Source organism: Microcebus murinus, chromosome 14 (assembly GCF_040939455.1).
Source record: "Microcebus murinus isolate Inina chromosome 14, M.murinus_Inina_mat1.0, whole genome shotgun sequence".
NCBI lineage: Eukaryota > Metazoa > Chordata > Mammalia > Primates > Cheirogaleidae > Microcebus > Microcebus murinus.
The window spans coordinates 31,408,167-31,431,351 of NC_134117.1; the positions used below are offsets into that span (position 1 = coordinate 31,408,167).

General features: G+C 39.7%; 1 protein-coding gene across 1 annotated transcript in view; it reads right to left on the reverse strand.

The window, feature by feature from the left end:
• Window positions 1-2,577: 2,577 nt before the first annotated feature.
• The window catches only part of PDE6C (phosphodiesterase 6C), a 42,693-nt gene continuing 22,085 nt past the window's right edge, over window positions 2,578-23,185 (reverse strand). Inside the window, exons 12-22 of the mRNA XM_012766110.3 lie at window positions 21,512-21,658; window positions 21,165-21,272; window positions 20,690-20,799; window positions 18,293-18,380; window positions 10,665-10,765; window positions 8,581-8,688; window positions 8,427-8,490; window positions 5,981-6,055; window positions 5,783-5,866; window positions 5,262-5,418; window positions 2,578-2,950 (exon numbers count right to left, since the gene is read on the reverse strand). Coding sequence (XP_012621564.1) covers window positions 2,889-2,950; window positions 5,262-5,418; window positions 5,783-5,866; window positions 5,981-6,055; window positions 8,427-8,490; window positions 8,581-8,688; window positions 10,665-10,765; window positions 18,293-18,380; window positions 20,690-20,799; window positions 21,165-21,272; window positions 21,512-21,658 — 1,104 coding nt within the window. The 3' untranslated portion in view covers window positions 2,578-2,888. The remainder of the gene's footprint in view (window positions 2,951-5,261; window positions 5,419-5,782; window positions 5,867-5,980; window positions 6,056-8,426; window positions 8,491-8,580; window positions 8,689-10,664; window positions 10,766-18,292; window positions 18,381-20,689; window positions 20,800-21,164; window positions 21,273-21,511; window positions 21,659-23,185) is intronic.

Here is a 23,185-nt window from a genome sequence, read left to right on the forward strand (position 1 = left end):
CTATTGAGACATTTTCCCTGTCTTTATATATCTTTTCCATTGCTTTTCTACAACTCTATTTCATTCGTAGCTTCCAAACTCCTGGGCTCAAGCTATCCTGCTGCCTCAGCCTCCTGAGTAGCTGGAACTACAGGCATGCACCACCATGCCCGGCTATATATTTTTAGTTGGCCAGTTAATTTCTTTCTATTTTTAGTAGAGACGGAGTCTTGCTCTTGATCAGGCTGATTTCCAACTCCTGACCTTGAGCAATCCACCCACCTCGGCCTCCCAGAGTGCTAGGATTACAGTTATTATTCATTAATTCCACAAATATTTATCAGGCTTCTATTATGTGTGAGGCATTGTGCTGGGCATTGCTATAAAGGAACTATCTAGGAATAATTATGCAATCTTTTCTGAACTTCATTTGGAAAATAGTAAATCAGTGTAGGATTTATCAGTGTTAAACCTTGGTTGATAGTCCCCTCATTTCTGGAAGAAATATTGTATTTTCATCTTGCTGCTATATAGTGAATATAAAGGGATCTTGATTTCTGAGGAAAGTGTTTAAAGTGAAGTGTCCAGCAGCAACATTGATATTAGTAGTTGAATATATGTAATTAAACATTCTTATGATAAAAATATATTAATAGTATAATGGTCATCAGAAAATAAAATTTCTGCAAAATTAAATGATAACTAGGAAGAATATCTAAAGACCCTTTAAAAATAAATGCAAACATTTGGTATTACAAGTATGGTTTATAACATCAAGCTCATGTATAAATGTCAGTCATTATATAAAATCATAATCCATTCATACACAGTAGCAGATAATGGGAGTCATATTTTTAAGGAGTCTTTGTAAAGACCTCTAGGGTAATGAGTTTAAAAATCAATTTTTGTACATTCCTATCTCAAACTTTGCTAGAGTGTGGTCAGTTGGTCTGGGAGGTTTGAAGTTATGCTTTCTTATACTTGGCTCTTAGGCAAAGTTTATATATTTGGCAGACCTTCAGTGGTGGGACCTCTCTACCCTCAATTCCATTTCTGATGACTGAGGAGGGGGAGTTGTTTGAGCTGACTGATATTTTGGGGTCCGGAATTAGTAGTGATCCTAAATGTAGAGTTTCAAAATTATTTTAAGCAGTGGAAATGAGGGAGTACATGCATCACTTGCCAAAGGTGATGACTTTTATAACACTCATTTGAGTATATATATGACACTGAGTCATTCTTTATTTATACCTATTTGTGGTAACGTTTATTCAAAATATTCATATTTACTGAGTGCCTACCTTGTGCCAGGTACTACTCTAGGTGACAAGATAGAGCTGTGAACAAAACAGACAAAAAAGACAAAAATCCTTTATGAACTGAACGTTCTAATATGAGAGAAGCAATCTTATGATTCTGAGTACCTCACTTGTAAAAATATAACAAATGGTGATTTATTTCTTAGCTGCTCAAAGTTGTACATTCTCTATTATAAAACATATTTGAGGTTCATAGATCTTCAATACAATTCATTATAATTTACATATCTTTTGACAGAAGAACCTATGGCAATATATATGGTATAACTTACTATTCTGTTTTCTAAATTTGTCCATAAATATAGATAAATAAAGGAAGAAATCTTAAATTTCTTTGATATTCAGACAGACTTATACCATGTAGTAGAAATAGTTGCTTGTCCTTAATTTCTCTTGACAACTCAATATTTAGAAGCTTGGTAGATCTATTAATCATTTTTTAAAAGTAATCTCAGCTGAACTCATTCCAAACTGCTTTTGATAAAGAAGTTCTTGTATAATCAAATCACATCTTTCTCTATGATGCATAATATATATTAGCTGATTTAATTTGCATCAGGGTTATCCAGTTAGTATCTCATAAATTGATCATTCTTTCAATGAGAAGAATAGTTCTGAACATTTAAAAAAATTCTTAGTTACATGTAAAATGATTGATTTCAGACTTTGAAGGGGGAGCACAAGACAAGGACATAGTTTTAATAAACTGTCAAAAAATGGTATGGTCTTCATCAATCCATTATCAAGGATAAAAAATAGAGGAAAAAGATAAGCATTTCAGATAGAATAACATTTGACATCCTTTTTTCTTTGTTTTCTTATACTGTATTTACATACATTACACATTCTATACTGTGTTTACTCTTATAGTAAGACGTGTTGATGAGAGATTTTTAGTTCTGGAAGTGGTTTGAGGCATGAATCATAAATGTTGTAGAACATATTGTGCACACACACACCCATGCAGTTCACATGTTGAAGTCTCAATCCCCAGTACTTCAGAATGTGAATGTATTTGGAGAGAAGGCCGTTAAGTATACAATTAAGATTAAAAAGAGGTCACATGGGTGGGCCCTAATCCAATACTGTGTCCATATAAGAAAAAGAGATTAGAACACAGATGCACACACAGGGAAGACCCCATGTGAAGACTGGGGAGAGGATGCATTTCTACAAACCAAGGAGGGAAGCCTCACAAGAAACCAACCCTGCTAACTTCTTGATCTTGAACTTCTAGCCTCCAGAACTGTGAGAAAATAAATGTATGTTAGTTAAGCCATCCAGTTTGTGTTACTTTATTAGGCAGCCTTAACAAATAAATATAATTAATAACTTTTTAAAAAGCGTTTGTGAGTAGTTTCAGGGTTGCATTTTTTTGTCTTGCTTTGCACTTTGTTGAGCTTTATTTTGCCTTTATGGTTTTCAGACTAGCAATATATATTTTCTTGATAGTCACAGGGTAGTTTTTCTGAAGATCCTCTTACTGTTATTTGATGTTTGCTGAATGAAATTTGCTGAAGTTCTTTTGAGTGTTTTCTGGTTTTCTTCAAGAGTAAAATGACATTTGAAATTTAAACCAGTTGGATTATATTACAACATTAAACATGTTTTGGACTTTTTGTCATCACCACCACCTCCTGAATCTTCAGCAGCTACTAAAATCAAGAAAAACAATATTATTAGGAGTCAGTGGATATTTAGTGTTCTTAATTCTGACACTCCCATGATGTTAGTGTCAACTTTGTAGCCTAATTAGTAATTTTAACCTATAGTAAATACTAAGGGTTTGATCATTTTAAAACTTGAATTCATAGTCAAAATGGATCCATTTAAAATATAATAAATGGTTAGCCAATTAATATCTCAGTTTCTGAGACTATGCAGTCTGGGAATCTGAACTTGATACACAAAGCTTGATGCCTGGGAATATAAAATAATGTTTTTAGCCCACAACAAATTCTCCTGTAATAGGAAAAAGATTAAGAAGTAAAATTTTGTGCAAATGAAGTATAGAAAATCCAATATACTGGATCCTAAATGAAAATATCAGGAGCCACTTAAAGGACTTGATAGTCTCTTCATCATAAAATTGAGATAAATGTTTAATTTAATAGTACCAAGAAATACCCTTGCTTTTCACATGCTCAGTAAAATTCACTTATTAATTTATTTCTGAAATGCAAATTAGATCTTACCACTTTCTTGTTTAAATCCTTCTCATGACTTTGAAAGGCTGAAATCCTTAGCTAGGCCGTCAAGGCAATGCGCTGACAGCTGCCTGCACTACCGGCTACTTTGCCCTCCTTGCTCTCCAGATTCCAGCTACACCAGCTTTTAAATTCTTCAGTTGTACCAAGCTCATTTACACTTCAAGCCTTTGTGCATATTCTGTCTTTTCCCTTTCCCCCCACCCCTCTTCCTTTCTGTTCTTAGCTAAAGCTTACTGTCTTAAGACTAGCTTAAAGCATCCTTCTTCAGAAAAGCCTTCCCCATGCCCCATATTCACACCTGTGTTTTCTCTGAAAGCTCACAGGTACACCATCAATTGTGTATTGATTGTTTATGTAATGTTTTGTTGTTGTTGTTGTTTGTTTTTGTTTTTGAGGCAAAGTCTCACTCTGTTGCCCAGGCAGGAGTGCAATGGTCTGATCATAGATCACTGCAGCCTCAAGCTTCTGGGCTCAAGTGATCCTCCTGCCTCAGCCTCCTGAGTAGCTGGGACTACAGATGCATGCTACCACCCCCAGCTAACTTTTTTAATTTATTTTGTATAAATGGGGTCTGGCTATTTTGTTCAGGCTAGTCTTGAACTTCTGGCCTCAAACAGTCTTCCTGCCTTGGCCTCCCAAAGTGCTAGGATTATGGGTGTGAGCCCCCACACCTGGCTGATATTGACTGTTTAATGTCTAGCTCTCCCCACCAGAGGGTAAGTTCCTCAAGATAAGGACCCTATCTTGCCCCATGGCCTGCCTATCTCAGGGCCTTGTACAGAATAGATACCCAATAAATGCATAAATGAATGGATTCAAGAAGTAAGAAACTCCTGTTTTTATTCTGTTGAAGGACATCCTTAACTTTGTTAAGAAAAATACTTTCTCCCCCTTTGAATTGTTCAAAAATACCACTAAACACACAATAGAACCATCTAAAAGGAATGTATCATCTTTCAAAGCCTTTCCACAGAGATTATTTCTTTGTTAAACAATAACAATTCCTTACAAAACCTTTAGAGTCCTACACTTTCAAGACAGAAATTAGCATTCCACTTTCAAGATGACGTTTGGGTCATTAGGTGAACCAATAGCTGATCCTGAGCATTTTAACAGAGGCTTTCTGAAAACAATGTTAAACCTCATAGAGTGACTTTAGAAGTAGAAATTTCATGCCAGAAAAATTAGCACCGTGTGGAGGCATTTGGGAGACAGGAAAACAGATCTTGGAGTATGCTTTCCGTCACCCCATTCAGCTGTCCAGCTTTACCGTACATGTAGGGCTTCCTTAAGTTGACCTGTAAAACCTTCTCATATATGAAGAAGAATATTACGCTCAGAGTGGTAAGCTCAGAGTGTTTAAGCAAGTTGCCCAGTCTCACAGCTGATGCATAATGTCAGGACTAAAACTGTTTTCTCACCTAACCCTGACCCCATAGATTCTGTGGTTTTCATATTATTCCTAAAATACTCAGTGTTCTTCAGAAGTGCCTCAGGAGCCACTTTCTAGAGGAAAGAAGAAACCTAGCTCCAACCTCTACTTCAACTGGACCAGTCAATTCTATATGGAGTGATACCTAAGATCTTATTTTGGGGGGAAAAAACTGAAAACCAGTACTCAACTTATAATTACCAGTCTGCACCAGTAGAGCAGGTTTCCTATTTGCATTAACTCTTTATGCCTCTGCCATGTGACATTAAGGTCAGCCTGACTTCCAACTACTTTATAAGGAGCAAAAACGTTCCATCTAACCTTTTTGGATCATGTTTCCTTCTTCCTGCTTTTTTACTTCCTCTTCAATTACCTTCATCTTCGCATCATACTCATCAGCGAGGGTTTTCCATTCCACCCTGTTATTCTGAAGACCATTCAGCATAGGCTTGATTTCTTTGTGAAACCGTGAGAACTCCTACAGAGAATTTGAGGTCAGAAACTACATAAATCATGTGGTTGATTTTCAGTATCTCTCATACACAGAGGAGGAGCTATAAGGAATTGTTAACAGTGCTGGAAGCTGCTGGATGAGCTTAACTCAGTGCCTTGGAAGCTTGGGGAAAAGGCAGGTACTAAGTCTTCAATTTGCTCACTTCAGTTCTCTCACCTTTTACTCCAACCCTGAATAAGATCAAGGTAAAACCTCACACTGTTTTGGAGAAACAATGACATCTCAAATTGCTTTCCATGTGGGTGACTTTTTTATTTTAGTTATAGTTTGAAAGAACAATTCTCATCCAAATGTTTACCTATTTCATTCAAATAATTTGTTTACTTACCTTATATACAAAAGTACAAACAAAATCAATGAATCCAACTTGAAGTTTAGGTAGTTCATCTTTTTTGTTTCTGTCCATCATAGGCTAGAAAGGGAAATAAATCTTTTTAAGATAGGTTTCTAAGATGTAGGGAACAAAATACACTGATTTGTACCAATAATTTTAACAAAGAATGCATTTTTATGTCAAGGTCTTTACAATAGGTTGTTGCTGCAGCACTGTTCTCTCCAGATCTCCTTGTTCCCAAAATTCATTTGCAACCAGAAGTGCTACCTGCAAATGAGAAAGGCTTGGTTCATTAAATCCACTTATTAATAGAGAACTTGCATTTTATTACTATAAGTGACATTTAGGGAGAGAGTTTATAGTCAATGCCTGAGGTGTCATCAAGCCATATGCACTTACGTTTTAAAAATACATAATTTACAGATTACATTGAAATGGGAAAGGGGAACTTTTTCTTCCTATTTCAATGTTCCAGAGTTTTTCTAGATGTTTAAACATTACGCTGCAAGCTCTAACACTTCCCAAGTCCTCCTTTGTCCTGCTTGTCTGTTAGCAACTAGCATATATCTGTGTATGCACATATATGCACACACACTGATTGGTACATAACTTTTTACTACAGTCTGACTATATTCAAGGGTTAATTTTATCATTAAAAAAACACTGATGTCTATCAAGTTCATTGAACATCTGCCTTGCATTGGCATGAGCCAGGTTTGCCAAGAGGACTAGGATGTGGCCTTTTTCTCTAAAATGTTCACAGTCTGTTGAAGACAGTCATGTAAACGATGTGGTAAGTACTATAATAATAGTGTGAGTGCTGTGGACAAGGAGAAGGGAGTAAAGGTAAGTTTCACAAAGGAGGGAGGTTGCACTGATGCTGTATCATCAAGAATAAAGAGTAGTTTCCAGGTAAAGAGGAGGGGAAGATTATGTGCAGAGATAAAATTGAATGTCCAGAGCTTCCGTGAGTAGGAGCTTAGAGTGCGAGGTGACCATGGGAGAGAGTGGCGGGAAATGATCCTGGGAGTGTGAGTTAAGGACAGGCAGTAACAGGCTGTGTAAACTTTGCTGGAAACTTGAACTTGATTGCTCAGGCCAGTCATTTTTATTCCTGGAGCCCAGGCTCTCTCTGAGTGCACTAGGGGCCCAAGAGAGAGGCCCAGAGAGATCAAAGATAAAGTAGCTTTGCTTCTTACTATTAATATAAAGTGATCTTTGCACAAGTCTTGGGGGGGGGGTTGGGGAATGGACTTAAACAAAAAGGGTTGGAAACTTCTGGCAATGGGGAGTTTAGAAGGTTGTTAAGCCATGGAGTGGCTATCTGTGGGTTGAGAGGTTAAGGAGAGAGGATCAATTAGGAAGCTGCTGGCATCGTTCTCTGAAGTCTGGGTAAAAGGCTGGACTGAGTAGGTGGTAAGGGTGATAGAAATGATTTTGAACTGGGAGAGGTAAGCTCAAGCAAGACCCCAAGCTTCTGGCTTGGGCGATTGCGTGAAGGATGCAGGAGGAAGAGCAGCATGGCAAGGAGGAAGGAGGGGAAGGGTTTGGTGTGGGACTTGGTGGTGAAGGAGTTCAGGACACGCTGCCCCCAAATATTTTAAGCTGAAGGAATCTGAAAAAACCACAGAAGCAGGAAGGTGGCTCTCACCTTCCCCTGCCCTTCTTCCCTAAAGCAGGTCATAAGACCCTCATTCCAGAGGTGCCCCCCCTACATCTGGAGGAAAGGAGCCAGAGACACAGGGAAGCCAAGAGGAGTCCGAACACGCAGGCCTTGCAGGCTTCCCCAGCGTATTACCACGAGATCAGATCCTCTTTGTTCACTTCCATTTCTCCACGACTTCATCAAACCCACTTCTTCAAATCCACTTCTTCATCAAACCCAGCATCAAAATACACAAGATTATTTTACAGTCTTCATTTCCTTAGGAAGGCTCCCATGTCACATAAAACTTAGATAAACTTGTCTGCTTTTCTCTTGCTAATCTGCCCTTTGTTACAGGGGTTTCAGCCATGAACCTAAGACGAATGAGGAAAAAATACTTTTCCTCCCCTACAATGGGTTCCAATTATTCTATCTTTATGGATAAACTTATTTCTGGCCTCTTCTGCTTAGGGTTTTCTCTAGACGTTATTGAAGGAAAAGGAGAAGGTTCTTTCACCCAATTGGTAAGAAAGCAAGTGGTACACTAGTGCCTCGCCACTCTCACTGTGGGGTAGAAACTTCCATGGACGGCAACCTCTGACATGAACCCACAGTCAGTGCCTCTTAGGATTGACCACACATTGAGGTAGAGATTGTAGGAACAAAAGCACCCTTTATAGAGAAAAACACCAATGATTTATCTTGTCCTGATTAATCTTCTCTATTTAAAAACTCAGACATTCCTTGAATAATTTCATATAAATTTTTGCAGCCTGTTCAATGATAAGGAAGTCTTTCAAGAAAGCATGTTCATCCCCCTGTTTCCTCTATTTGCCTTATTCTAGGGCCTGATCGAGTGACCTATGGTCTAACTGATGTTTGTAATTTGTCAGAATAGAATTCTGAGGTTGCCAGAGATCTTCACGTGGACTTTCCGTGGGACCTAGCCAGTACCTCAGAGTGGGAAAGAAAAGAAAACGCAACTGGACTTGCCTGACTTTGTACCTCCCAGGGCTTGGTTATAGCAGACAAGTCACATGCAGTCATCATCATTGCCCTTAGGAAGAAAACAGAAAGCGTTAAAGCGAAAGAAAGACAAAATAAGTTATTTTTGCCAAAAAAAAAAAAAAACATTTCGACTACCTACATGATAATCTCTTTTTTGGTTGGGTCAATGGTTACATATTTGATAGCCTGTTCTTCAGTCTCCATTTGTTCACAGGCATCAACAATTTTTTGAAACATCGTTCTCTTCCTAGAAAAGATACAGCTGTGCAACAATATTAGCATATAAAAGCAGAGAGAAAGTATCTTAAATACATTCGTTTCAGCTTTCCTGTTCCCACTTTGCATAGGGATGTCTACCCTGCAGAGTCTACAAGGCCAGGGGATAAGAGGACAGAGACTGACTGCGTAGCTTTGGCATAAAAAGGACTTAAGACAGAAAAAACACAAACCCTAGAGGGGAAAAAAGCAGGTAAATTTAAATACATTAAAACTAAAAGTTGCATATGAGAAAAGAGACCATAACATAAACAAAGACCACAGACTAGGATAAGATATGGAGCACATATAATAATAATAATAATGAAAAGAGCCAAAAGGATATTAAATATGTGGATGCTAGGTCTCACTGTTAATCAGGAAAATGCAAATTTGATAATAGGATACCATCTCACACTCATTAGATTAGCAAAATAAATTTTATTTTATTTATTTATTTTTGAGTCAGGGTCTCGCCTAGGCTGGACTGCTGTGGTACGATCATAGCTCACTGCAGCCTAGTACTCCTGGACTCAAGTGATCCTCCCACCTCAGTTTCCCTACTAGCTGGGACTGCAGGTGAGCACCACCACACCAAGTTAAAACTTTTTCGTAGTGGTGGGAGATCACTATGTTGCCCAGGCTGGTCTCAAACTCCTGGCCTCATGAAATTTCCCCCACCTCAGCCTCCTAAAAAGCTGGGATTATGGGTGTGAGCCGCCATGCCTGGCCTAGATTAGCAAAATAAATTTTAAACATGCCCAGATCAAGAGTGTTCCATATACCGGATAACAAGAACTCTTGTACACTATGGGTGTGAGTGTAAATTGGCACAACTAGTGGGGAGTGCAGTTTTGCAATGTGTCATAAAATTGAAGATATGCAAACCTACAGTATTTCCATTTCCAGATATATATATACTTTAGAGAAACTTTCATATCTGTACAAGGACATATAATGTAGCATTGTAAGCAATGATGAAAATTAGAAATGATCTAAATGTTCATGAATAGAGGAATGGGTAAATTAATTATGATATATCTATACCCTGTACAATTAAAATACATGATTGGGCCACATGATGTATCATTAATGGTAAATCTTTAAAACATAATGTGTGAATAAAGTAAGTTGCAGGGAGATATATACAGAGAGTATGATACCATTTATGGAAAATTTTAGAACATACTTAACAATACTATATAAAAACAGATGGAAAAGATGAATACATATCAACATCAGATGGTGGTAGCTTTGGAGGGCGAAGGGAAATTTTCATGGCAGAGTAGGGGTGGAATGCCTTAATTGCATCACTAATTTTCTTTCCTTAAAAAACAAAATCTGAGGCAAATGTAGCAAAAGTTAGCATGTGTTAAATATGAACTGTGGATATCTGGATATACATTAAGTTATTCTAAGAAGTTGTCTTCATGTTTGAACTATTTATTAAGTTTTTAACCAGGAAGGATCAGAAAGGAATAATCTGACAACCCAAGTTGCTGAATATTTGGATCCTAAAACTAGTTGACCTTGTTCTAATTCATTTTCACCAAGCAATTTTATAGTTCACTTACAAGAAAATATGCAGATACTTGGTGTATCTGGTCTCCTTGGCAATATTATTATTGTAAATAGGCTGGCACTCTACTGTATATAACTCAGTTTTGTAAATTTGGCTAATGTCTGTCAGTATTGCCCAAATTGTTCAGCTAACAATTCAGATAACTGCCTAACATTATGAGCTTACGTTTCAAAAATATATTTCCAGATGTCTTGTAAATTCACTGTTAAGCATATATCTTAAAGGTATTCTAATCAATAATCCAAAAGGAAAGCAAAGACGATTGCATGCACACACGTGTGCACAAGTATGTGTGAATAAATTCCATTTAACTTTAACACAACAGGAAATTCATGGAAGGTGGAAGTGTAAGGGAGGCATTTTGTTAGGCAGTGTTATGTACTTACTTGAAATATAAAGCCAGGTCAGTTGCTATGATTGCGACCTCAAACAAATGAATGACTGTTTCATATTGCCGCTTATTTAGGTTCTGGAAGATGTTTAAACTCTGTAGGATGAAAATTCACAATAAAGTGCAATCATTAATTGGCCTTTGATTGAACAAACAAACCAAACTATGCTTAACAAGAAGAGAATCTAGATCTCCCAACACTGTTTTTGCTTTCAGTTTTTATCTAGTGGACTAAGTGCACCCTTCTATTGTACATTGAGTAAAATAATTTAATTTAAACTATAAAAATAGGTACTGTTAACAAATAATCCATGTTAAAGTTTTTGGAGTAAATAAATGTTTTTTTCCAGGACCATTAAAAAATAACAATGTGGCTGGCAAAAAATACCAGAAGAAAAACAAACAAACAAACAAAAAACTCAATAACTTAAAAATGTACATATATTAATTGAGGAGCATTAATAAAGAATTTCTAGGAGATGTCCAACTGTTAGACATGTTGCATTATCTACCAGGTAATTTTAGAGTGATCATAAAAACCTACGATCTGTCAGAAACTGCAAATTGTGCTAATACTCATATAGATGTGGGAACATGTAATGAGACCCTGCCATGTTATCACTAAAAGGTTTTCTTGCAATTCTATTTTACAAAGACTTAAATAGACCTTTCTTCAAACAGTTTCTCATTAATCTCTTCACATATGGATCAGCTCCATTTCATAGTGTTCTAGAAAATGAGAGTATAAAGGTAGGGGTGTTTTCTTTTTAAAGCTTTGATGCTCTAAATAGACCTTTTTAGTCAAATAGGCCAAAGGACAGATATTCACATTTGGTTTTGCCAAATAAAGTTGACAGTTACAAAATACAGCAAATGCTTAGTTTTTACTACCTACCAGGTTCTAAGAGCTTTGGGAATACTTTTAATCTCCTCACAACAAACCACAGCACAGAGAGGTTACATAACTTGCTCAAGGCTAAACAGCTAGAATGTGACAGAAGTGGTACCTAAACCAATGCAGCCTGGCTACAGAGTCTGTGCTCTTGATCCTGCACAACACTACGTCTCAACACAGAACCCAGGTTCAGTTCCTGGCTTCCCCACTTTGGTAGTTATAAAATCCTGGATACTTCACTTGACATCTGTGAGTGTTTGTTTTCTCAGATGGGGATAATAACAGCTGCCCTCTTTAACTACCTAGCACTTAGTCTATGCTCAATAAATACTTGTGGAGTGTGGAATCAAATGAAATAATTACTGGGAATACATGTTAAAATTGCAAGTTGCTATAAAATTTATTGTTGTATCATTGTTATTGTTATGTGAAATCTTGAGCCTGGCTCCAGGTTAAAATAGAATTGCAAACCCAAGACCAAATTTAGCTCTTGGTCATTTCAGGATATTGAAATAATAGAAAGCAATAACTGGATGCGAACTCAAATTTTAGACGCTATACCATGCATTCTATAAATCTTCGCTTAAGTCTTTTTATAACATCTACAATAGAAGGAAGGAAATGAAAAGGAAAACTATGATTCACTTTGTTAAAATACGGAGTTCATCATAACAACTATAGTTAACCTTTTTAAATGGATGGAACGAAGCAATGGCTGTTGAACACTCCAAATAACAATAAACAAAAAGAAAGAGGATCTGGATCAAAATCAATTTTTTTTAACTTCAGAATATTATGGGGGTACAAACGTTAAGGTTACATACATTGCCCTTGTCTCCCCTCCCCCTTGGAGGCAGAGCGTCAAGCGTGCCCATCCCCCAGCTGGTGTGCATCGCACTCACTATGTATGTATATACCCATCCCCCAAAATCAATTCCTTACTGGATTTTTTTAATTGATATCATTAAGAAAAAGAGTTTATATTCAACTTTTCCATACTGCTGCCTTTGTATATAGCTCAACATACCTGAATTTTATTCATGTCTTTCTCTTCTCACTCATTTTCACTTTTATCTAAAAGCATGTACAAGTCTTCTAATTTAAAAACTCTTTAAGTTCTACATTCTTTTATATTGTCTCTTTTCTTCCTTTCACACCTGAGGTACTTAAAGAGCTTTTAATTGATTTCTTCTTCAGAATATAGATTCATATTTTTAAAATCCTGTTTCTGTTTTTGTATTAGTTGCTAAAAACGCTGTTGATCAAATTTGTGGCCTATGTCTGATAGATGTGTATATGTTATTGCATATATTTTGGGTACGTATGGCCTTTACCATGCTCCATCTCATTTTTCTTATTTTTCTATTAGCCCTCGTTGTCTTTTTCTTTAATGTTATATGTATTTTTGTAAGCTCCATTAAATCCTTTTTGGAGCAAAGTGGGGCTTAAACATACACACATAAAGTTGGGGTTTTTTAGTTAGTTTGTTTAAGTAAGTAAAAGCAGACCCAGTGATCCTTTAATTAGAGCAAGAAGTCCCAGGGTGGGAACAGGACATGGGAGAAAAAGGATGTCCCTCCAAGGCTTAGTTTGACACCACCAAAGAGCAGAGGAGGAGCTGAGGAAAAAGCAATGCTGGTGTCCCTATGTCCTGACTCCTGCTACTCCGTCTCCTAGGCGTAAGAGAATGCCATAGGTAACAGGAAGTGAAGGAGGGACAGGCAGACAGCAGTGGCCAGATGCCAGCACACAGAGCCTGGGCTTTGCTCTACATGAGCCTTAACTTCTGGGAAACCAAAATCAGAAGTATGTAGACGTGGTGAGTAGAGTGCTTGAGACAACAAATTGGAAGCTGAGATTCCCCAGCTCACTCCTGCCCTTCCCCCACAGCATTCTTCAGCAGACCCTGGCTCCACTCAGGGATGAGTAATCTTCCAAAGCGTAAAAGCTCTGCATAAATAGACCACAGGAACACAAAATAGCCTGTAGACTCAGTGCAATTCTAACCAAAACACCAACGAGTTTCTGTGTGTTTCTTAATTGACAAGCTGATTCTAAAATTCCTATAGAAATGCAAAGGGTCAATAAGTATTGAATTGATTTGAAAGTTGAATTAAGAATAAACAATAGTCTTCAGATATCAAGCACACAGCAGGGAAAAAAAAGCAAGAAATAAACAATAGTGGAAATTATAAAACAAAATGTAAATTTTATAAATATTGATAATGGTAAAAAATGCTAATGACAATAAATAGCTTATAAAACAGGTGGAGATGTGGGAAAAGGTATAAATATGCTAATTGCTTCATATTTCATAGCAGGGCATTAATAGATACTGTAAAGTCAGCATATTTAGTTTAAAGATGTCAAACATTGTCGATGCTCAGCTATAGCTTTTCATAGTTTTTCACAGTTATGTGTTATTCATTTTAGAGGGCCCTTTAAACCTCTCTTGTGATAAAGACACAATTATGTGAAGTTCTGCAATTCCTTTCATTTCAAAAATTTGCCTTCTGCTAAATTCAAGTAAAATTAAATTTAATACCTCTTATTTAAGATAAATGGAATTCTACTCAGCAGTGAAAAAGGAATGAATCATTGATATACATAATGATGTGGAGAAATCTCAAAATTATTTTTCTGCATGGAAGAAGCCAGTGCAAAAGATCACTTATGTTGTGACTGCACTTATACAAAACCTAGAAAATGCAAATGAATCCCTAGCAATGGAAAAGATTTCAGTGGTTGCCTAGGGCTGGGAGCCGAGAGAGAGAGAGAGAGAGAGAGAGAGAGAGAGAGAGAGAGAGAGAGAGAGAGAGAGAGAGAGAGAGATGGGCCTCCAAGGGGTCTGAGCACTCCTCCCGGTGAGAGACATATTCTGTTTCTAGACGGTAGTGGTTTCCCAGGTGTATAAAATGGTAAAAGCACACAGAATTGTATACTCTCAAGAGGTGCAGTTTATCATACATATCGGATACTTCAATGATGATTACAAAACATAACTCTGAGGCTGGACACGGTGGCTCATGCCTGTAATCCTAGCACTCTGGGAGGCTGAGGCGGGAAGATCGTTTGAGTCAGAAGTTCAAGACCAGCCTGAGCAAGAGCAAGACCCCATCTCTACTAAAAATAGAAAGATATTAGCTGGACAACTAAAAATATATAGAAAAAATTACCCGGGCATGGGGGCGCATGCCTGTAGTCCCAGCTACTCGGGAGGCTGAGGCAGGAGGATCGCTTGAGCCCAGGAGTTTGAGGTTGCTGTGAGCTAGGCTGATGCCACGACACTGTAGCCCAGGCAACAGAGTGAGACTCTGTCTCCAAAAAGAAAAAAACCCATAACTCTGACTTAGAAAAACAGGTTGGGTACTGTGATCCTATTTTTCAAAAATTATTTCTCTCTAGCTGCCTGTATATACGGGTTCACAGGGCAACTGCAATGAAGCTAATGAAGCTCATCAAATGTTAATGAAATATCTACTTCTGGGTGGTAGGATTTTAAATGATTTTTTAAAAAATTTATCTCTGAATTTTTCCCTATTGTTTCTTTTTATAGTGGGCATATGTCATTGTTACAACAACTATGAAGTCATTAACTTATAAAATATATATGAGCACGTAACAGTCTCTTTGTTTTCCAGAGCATTGTGCTGAAAACATTACATAGAGACAGGTGCACCAGAGCAAGAGAGGGGACCTGTTTACCAGCCTTGGTCCTGCTGGCTCCAACTGGCTCAGCTGCTTTCACTTGCTCACAGAAAGAGTCTATTTTTATTCTCCCCTGACTATTAAAATGGCAATACAATATGAATTCCATGCAGCACAACAAAACAGGTAGAAATGGCTTTAATTCATTCTGATTAGGGCTGTCAGGCAAGTTGAGGCCAGAGAAAGTACAGGCTGTTCTAATCTTCACCATGGCGCCTGTAACACCCACATGAGAATATTGCCAGCATGTTCTTGCCTTGCTCTTGGCTGTACGCAAGCTATTTAATTTCTTCTTCACGACTTCTCTGTATAAAATGGGACAGGCTGATGGAGTTGGTATGGAAAAGTATAAATAAAATGATCGCACACTTTGTAAAGAGACGTTCTGAATAATAACAGGGTTCTGTTATTCATGCTGAGCCATTGTCATTTCTACAATATATTCTAGTATTAAAATGTATACACCTACACATTTGGCTAACAAGGTTTCCACCTAGTCATTCAGGTTAAAGGGCTGATTTCTGTCTGATTTAGAAAACAGGTAGTTCTGTTCCTCAAAGCAGTGGATCCATCTCTGTTGGGATCTAAGGACATTTCAGTTCAAAGCCTTAGGAAAAGGTTGGGATCTCAGTTCAAAGCTTTCAGGTATACAAAAAACAAAATGTCTGAGTAATGCCCACAAATGCCAAAATTACTGGATAAATTCCAAGGTTTTCTCTTATTTAAAAAAATTGAAATTTCTAATATGTATATTTTCTTTATAGAATAAAAAAAATAAGAGAACTACATTGTCTCCCCAAAATATAAAAAGAATATATGATGGCTAAACATTTCATTTTGGTTTTTTACCAGTCAATTTGACTGCTCATAAACAAGCTCTGGGCGACTGCATTGCCTAGCGACTCTATTGACAAGGCTTTAAAAGTCTGCAATTAGCAGGTCGAATAGTATTGTAGAGAGGGCCTTGAAAAGATGGCATGGATTACTGAGATGCAATATTCCTTTCTGGAAAGAATAATAAGTCTTTATATAGCCATCAAAGCCAGTTCGGACTGCAAAGTAAATAACATAAAAAAAAAATTAAGATGGAAATAGGAATCTTCCAGTGTTAAGCATTTAGATATTTGGTTATAGTTTGTAAAATGTATTTTGCCATAGTAAGTACATGTATGATTTAGTGAGCCATTCTATTTGATACTACCTCACTGTGGTATCATATAAACAGTGGGATGTGCAGAAAATGCTTGCTCAGAAACCAAAGATTTTCCCAGCCAGGAAAACAAAGACTCCTAACAAATTAGGTAATAACAATTTACTCTTAGAATTACTTACTCTGAATTATTTTCAGCTCTACTCCTTTTAATTGTCAGAACACATATTATCCATGCTCTGAATTCTGCTGCAGGGAGCGATTCTGTCTGTGCATTAGAATTAATAGAGGTCTGATTCAAAAGGCAGATTCTCAGGCCCCAACTCCAGAAAGCCCGGCCAGTAAGTGGGGAATGGGGCTCGGGATCTGTGCTTTTCCTCCCCAGCCTGCCCCTGCCCTGTGGCGTTGATGAAGCAGTTGGTCTGGGTACCCACGTCTGAGAACCACCATCTAGAGTCACACCAGATTAGTGCTTTGCCAAGAGCGTTGTAGAATTAAAAACGCCACAGCAGGTTCGGGATGGCAATGATGTCGGGCACCGCATCCATCACAGTTTTTTTTTTTTTTTGGAGACTGAGTCTCACTTTGTTGCCCAGGCTAGAGTGAGTGCCGTGGCGTCAGCCTGGCTCACAGCAACCTCACACTCCTGGGCTCAAGTAATCCTGCTGCCTCAGCCTCCCGAGTAGCTGGGACCACAGGCATGCGCCACCATGCCCAGCTAATTTTTTTTCTATATATATTAGTTGGCCAATTAATTTCTTTCTATTTATAGTAGAGACGGGGGTCTCACTTTTGCTCAGGTTGGTTTCGAACTCCTGAGCTCAAACAACCCACCCATTTCGGCTTCCCAGGGAGCTAGGATTACAGGCGTGAGCCACCGCGCCCTGCCTCATCACAGTTGTTAAAGCCACTCAGGCAGTTTTCTTTTGACAAGATTTCCCTGCTTTGCTTATTTGCACCATCTTTTCACTACCTGGCTGAATGTAGTGTTCTCTCTCGCACATATTTCTATATATTCCTTCCTTGAGCTTTTAATAAAAGATTATCGTTAAAACTGAGAAAACCTGCTCTCCAGAGGGCTTATTTATCCAAGTGAGTTCTCTGCCTGTGACAAGACAGTGTTCTCCTCAATCTAATAATGCCTCATTTTAATCATTTTGGGTTTAGACCTTTCTTAGGAAAGTATGATTAGATTATATCTACAATTTTTGACATGCCTATACATTCCTTAAATAAAACTAATAAAGGGGAGAAGAGTGACCGCCCCTCATGGGAGGTTAGTAGTACACGATCCGTGCAAATCACTGTGAATTCAAGGGGCTCGAAGCTGCTCCCATGTAAAGCCATCTCTGATCCCGCCCCTGGGCTCCATCCCCTGCTGCAGTCCTCATGTGGTTTCTCCCTTTGGAGCTGTCAAGAGCGTCACTTGGTGCCTTTCTGGTGGCAGTTGTCTGATTCTGTCTGATGTCCTAATCCATGCCTGCTTCCTCTACCCAAGCCCGGCTTTCTCAAAGGTGTGCCCTACAGCGTTTGCCCCTGAATGAATGAGGAGCTCAGTGGTCATGTGGCCTCCTTTCCCCTTTCCTCCTTTTCATCTGTACATGCTTTAGGGTTCACAGAGCCCTTCACACCCACCATAAGTCCGCCCCCCCCCTTTCCCCAAAGACCTGCAGAGAGTCTACAACTTTCCATGGCTCTTTTCACCTGTCTCAGCTACTTCCAACTCAGTGATTCAAAACTACTCCAAATAGCAATTTCTATCAATTGACTTCAACTGTTGTAACTCAGGGCCACCCTTTTCCCAAGCACTTTCTGTGGGTCAGGGCTTTGGGGCAGAACTCGTGAGGTGCCCCAAGAGAGGCTCCCATACCTCATCCTGCAGCAGAGTCTTGCTGTACTCCAGGTGGTGCCTCTCCAAAATAGAAGAGCCATGGAGCCTGGCTAATGGAGACGTGGATCTAGGAGGAAAGGATATGCCACAATCTCAGCTGTCTAAACATGACACATCAATCCATAAAATATGGAATCTTTATTGCCTCAGGATTTTTTTAAATGTCTTCCCCTCTCCTTTCCCACACAGAATCTGTGAAATGGTCAAAAATACCATATTGGGAAAAAAATTTTAGATTTAGAAGATGAGAATATGCTGTTTTTCAAAAACAACTAATTTGTTGAATGTATACATGATTGGCTTGTTTAAACTAGGAAGTTTGGTTTATCCCTTGTAGCTAAGATCTAAGCTCCCTGGGGTTTATGGTGGCGGACAATGACACAAAGCATAGAGCATAGGTGGAAGCCTGTGGAAGCCCATAGGTGATCTGCACAGAAAGTATCATTAAGAATTTCCAGGCCAAGAGCAGTGGTTCATGCCTGTAATCCTAGCACTATGGGAGGTCAAGGCAAGAGAATCACTTGAGGTCAGGAGTTTAAGACCAGCCTGAGCAAGAGTGAGACCCTGTCTCTCCTAAAAATATAATAGAAAAATTATCTGGGCATGGTGGTGCATGTGCTTGTAATCCCAGCTACTCAGGAGGCTGAGGCAGGAGGAATGTTTGAGCCCAGGAATTTGAGGTTGCTGTGAGGTATGATGATGCCACTGCACTCTAGTCCAGGTGACAGAGCAAGACCTTGCCTCAGAAAAAAAAAAAAAAAAAGATGAAAATCACCATAATGTAAGGACTTCATCCTTTCGAGCTGTTTCCTCATCATGGGGGTGCTGCAAGGGTTAAACAAGGCAAGGGTATCTCTTAGCTCCATCTCCAGCACACAATAGGTATTCAACAAATGTTTGTTCTGGAGCTGAACTGGCTAATACACTACTGATCAGGAAGGAGGAAGAGAACTTTGTGACTGTCAAGGGACTTGTGCTCAAGAGGATAAAATGTCCAGCATGGGCTGGAACCTCTCGAGATGAAGACGTCCCTTGCCCATGGCCTGGGTGGCAATCCTCTTTCTAGGACAAAGCTTAATAGGTAAGAATAGCTGAAGGCGAGAAGTCACTGCTTACAAGCTGCGTTTCATTCATTGAATACATTTTTCTTGAGCACCTACCAGGTAGGTTTCACATACATGATTTCATTTGATTATTACCTCAGTCTTTGAGAGAAAGATATGTCCACCCCATAGCAAAGAAACTGAATCTCAAAAAGATTAAGTGACTTGTCCAAGATCCCTCAACCAGGAAGTAGCTGGTCCCCACACACCCAGACTCCAAAGCCTGTTCTCTCTAAAGCACTTGCTTGCCTGTGGAGAGGGGTAGGTGGTGTGTCAGAAATGAGGATGAAGCGTGGCTGAGGCAGATTGAATATCTTAAAAACCATGTTCAAGGAGCTGGGCTGGCTATGAGCAGTCATGTTAGGCTTCTGCATGGCACACTCCCCAGCTCAAGCTAGAGAATGCTACTCTGGGCTCACTGCCCTTCACTGGTCCTTTTGCTTCTACCAAACTCTCCTTAGCCGATTTTCTTTCTTTTTTTTTTTTTTTTTGAGACAGAGTCTCACTCTGCTGCCCAGGCTAGAGTGTCGTGGCATCAGCCTAGCTCACAGCAATCTCAAATTCCTGGGCTCAAGTGATCCTTCTGCCTCAGCCTCCCGAGTAGCTGGGACTACAGGCATGTGCCGCCATGCCTGGCTAATTTTTTCTCTATATATTTTTAGTTGGCCAATTAATTTATTTCTATTTATAGTAGAGATGGGGTCTCGCTCTTGCTCAGGCTGGTTTCAAACTCCTAACCTTGAGTGATCCACCCGCCTGGGCCTCCCAGAGCGCTAGGATTACAGGCGTGAGCCACCACGCCCGGCCTTGATTTTCCATCTTAGCATCGATGCTTCCTTTCTCACCCCAGGAAAGAAGTGCAATAATAAGGGTACAGGCACCACTCCCCAGCGATAGCCTCAGCTCCAACTCAGATCATCAGGCATGAGAGTCTCATAAGGAGCGCGCAACCTAGATCCCTTTCATGCGCAGTTTACAGTAGGGTTCATGCTCCTATAAGACTCCAATGCCCCCAATGATCTGACAGGTGGCGGAGCGGATGCGGTGATGCGAGTGATGGGAGCAGCTGTACACACAGATGAAGCTTCGCTAGCTCCCTGCTGCTCACCTCCTGCTGCGTGGTCTAGTTCCTGGCAGGCTGCAGACCCGTACCAGTCTGTGGCCCAGGGGTTGGGGACTGTAGGGCTAAGGGACAGGGAAAGGCTTTCTTCCCACTCTAGGCACCTTCAAACATCCACCAGCACGTGTCAACATTGCACATGAGTTCACTTACTTCATCTGGTACAAATTATTGGTGCCTCGGTGGTCAATGTCATGACAGAAAGCAGCAGCAAGCATGGCAAAGGCTTCAAGGTCTGTGTAGTATTTCTTTAGTCTTCCTGTCTAAAATAAAATATGTATATGATTAATACACCTGTACAGCAAGTGCAGCAAGGCCTGCCTGTAATGGAGAATGGACCCAGATTGTTTTTAGAGCAAGTTGGCTTTATTTATTGTATTATAGCATTCTGGGCAATTACAAAACCTGGCAGGTGATTGAATTTTCCTTTAAGAAGGTAAGGGCTGAGTGATCATCCAGCCGAGCACTCAGGGACACCCACGTTCCCAGGCATCATCTGCAAGGGGATGGGGGTTGTGCTCATGAATTTCAAAAATCACTGATCTAAAATGATGGACATGTCCATTTCTCACCACGCCAGAGTGGGAAGTTTGTGGGTTTGTAATGATTTGCGCCACTCTGCACCTACCATCAGCAAAGTAAACATGGTCTGCCCCACGTTGAATCCGTGCCGCCAGTTATGGTACGTGACGGAGCGGTACCCCTTCCTCACGGTGTACATCCATCTGGTGAGAACCTGCTCCCAAAACAAGACAGCACCATTCAGACTTTGAAATAGAATTCTAAAGGTTAGAAGGTCTGTGACAATCTTATCTAAAAAGATGTCTTGGTCTTGTTGACAGGGTCTAAGCGGATGTATTTACAAAGTTAATGATAATTTAAACTTCAAACGGAGTCAAGCTTTTCAACTACAGAAAACATGAGTGAAGTAGAGTAACAGAATCACACAGTATTTTAAATCAAATATTATCTGACCTCCACGGGCACTTTGAATTTCTCCACCACATTTATTTCGAAAAACAGTCGCAGCCCACATTTAATCAATCCGTGCTCCGTGAGGGGGAAGTCACTGAAGCGGAATTCATACAGCTCTGTTGCCTTCGGGTCTGGCAAGTCCTCTTTCTGTTGAAATAAGCATGGATTGTTTCAGATTGCATTCGTCTCTTTTCTCATTAGGTTCCCATATCCAACTTTGGGTATAAAACAAAATTATGATAAAAAAAATACCATGTGCAATTCACAAAACTGCTGAAAGGAAGTTTGCGTAGATTATCCTCACAACAAACCTACACAATCATCCCCGTTTTACAGGTGGTGAAACTGAGTCTTAGCTATATTAAAAACTTTCTAAGTCATGAAAATCCAAGTCCACTCCAAATCCAACTCCAATGGCTATTTTCTTTCCGTGATGCAAAATATTTAATTACAACAGCCTTGTTCATTTTCAATACTCAATTTCTTTTTTACTAGTCAAGAAATATTCAGTAAACAGTAGGTGACTACTTAATTCAATTCTCTGTATTTTCTTTACATGCTCTGTGATAGTTTCCCGCCAGACTGTGATCTCCACAAGGGCAGATCCGTGGATATGCTGCCATGTCGCAGAAATGGCAGGGCCTGTCCCATGAAGGTGCTTGGGAGATGTTTGTTGAATGAACAAGCATTTTGTTGTATAGCTTTACTTGCTGTGTATAGGTATGCCTGCACACATTTCATTTAATCCACATCTGGGTAGGATTTAGGAGCATGTGAAAAATCAATGAACTAAGCACATGAGCATCGACATAATTTGAGAAATAAAATGATGGATCTTGCCCATAAGGAACTTAATTTTTGAAGTGGTTATAAAATATAGACCAGTGAAAGGTGACTGCTTAGAATAATCAGAAAGCATAGGGTTTAGTGCTCAGTGCTGAGGAGGAAACTGAATGAGGAGAGATTCTGGAGGGGTGTGTATTATGACTCCCTGAAGGAAGAGAAGCGACAAGAGGCAGGAGTTAGCACCAGCTACGTGGGTCTACCAGATGGACCTGCAGGAGCGATTCAGTTCAGTGTGTGTTCACTGAGGATGTAGCATGTCCTTAATACTGTGCCGAGAAGGGCACAAAAGAAGAGAAGGCAGGTTACTTCCCTCACTAAGTTTAAGGTTTCCCAAGGGACAGGCCAGGCGCGGTGGCTCACGCCTGTAATCCTAGCATTCTGGGAGGCCCAGGTGGGCGGATTGCTTGAGGTCAGGAGTTCAAGGCCAGCCTGAGCAAGATTGAGACCCCATCTCTACTATAAATAGAAAGAAATTAATTGGCCAACTAATATATATAGAAAAAACTAGCCGAGCATGGTGGCGCATGCCTGTAGTCCCAGCTCCTCAGGAGGCTGAGGCAGGAGGATCGCTTGAGCCCAGGAGTTTGAGGTTGCTGTGAGCTAGGCTGCCGCCACGGCACTCACTCTAGCCTGGGCAACAAAGTGAGACTCTGTGTCAAGAAAAAAAAAAAGAAAGGGACAGACAGTTCATGCTCTACAGAATTTTCCACACCAAATGGTACATCGCTGCTTGGAGCAAAATGATGGTTTCTGGTCCACTGGCCTCCAGCCTGGGCTGACCCTCGCATGCTTGCCCTCTCCCCACCAGGGTCCCAGTGACCATCGCCC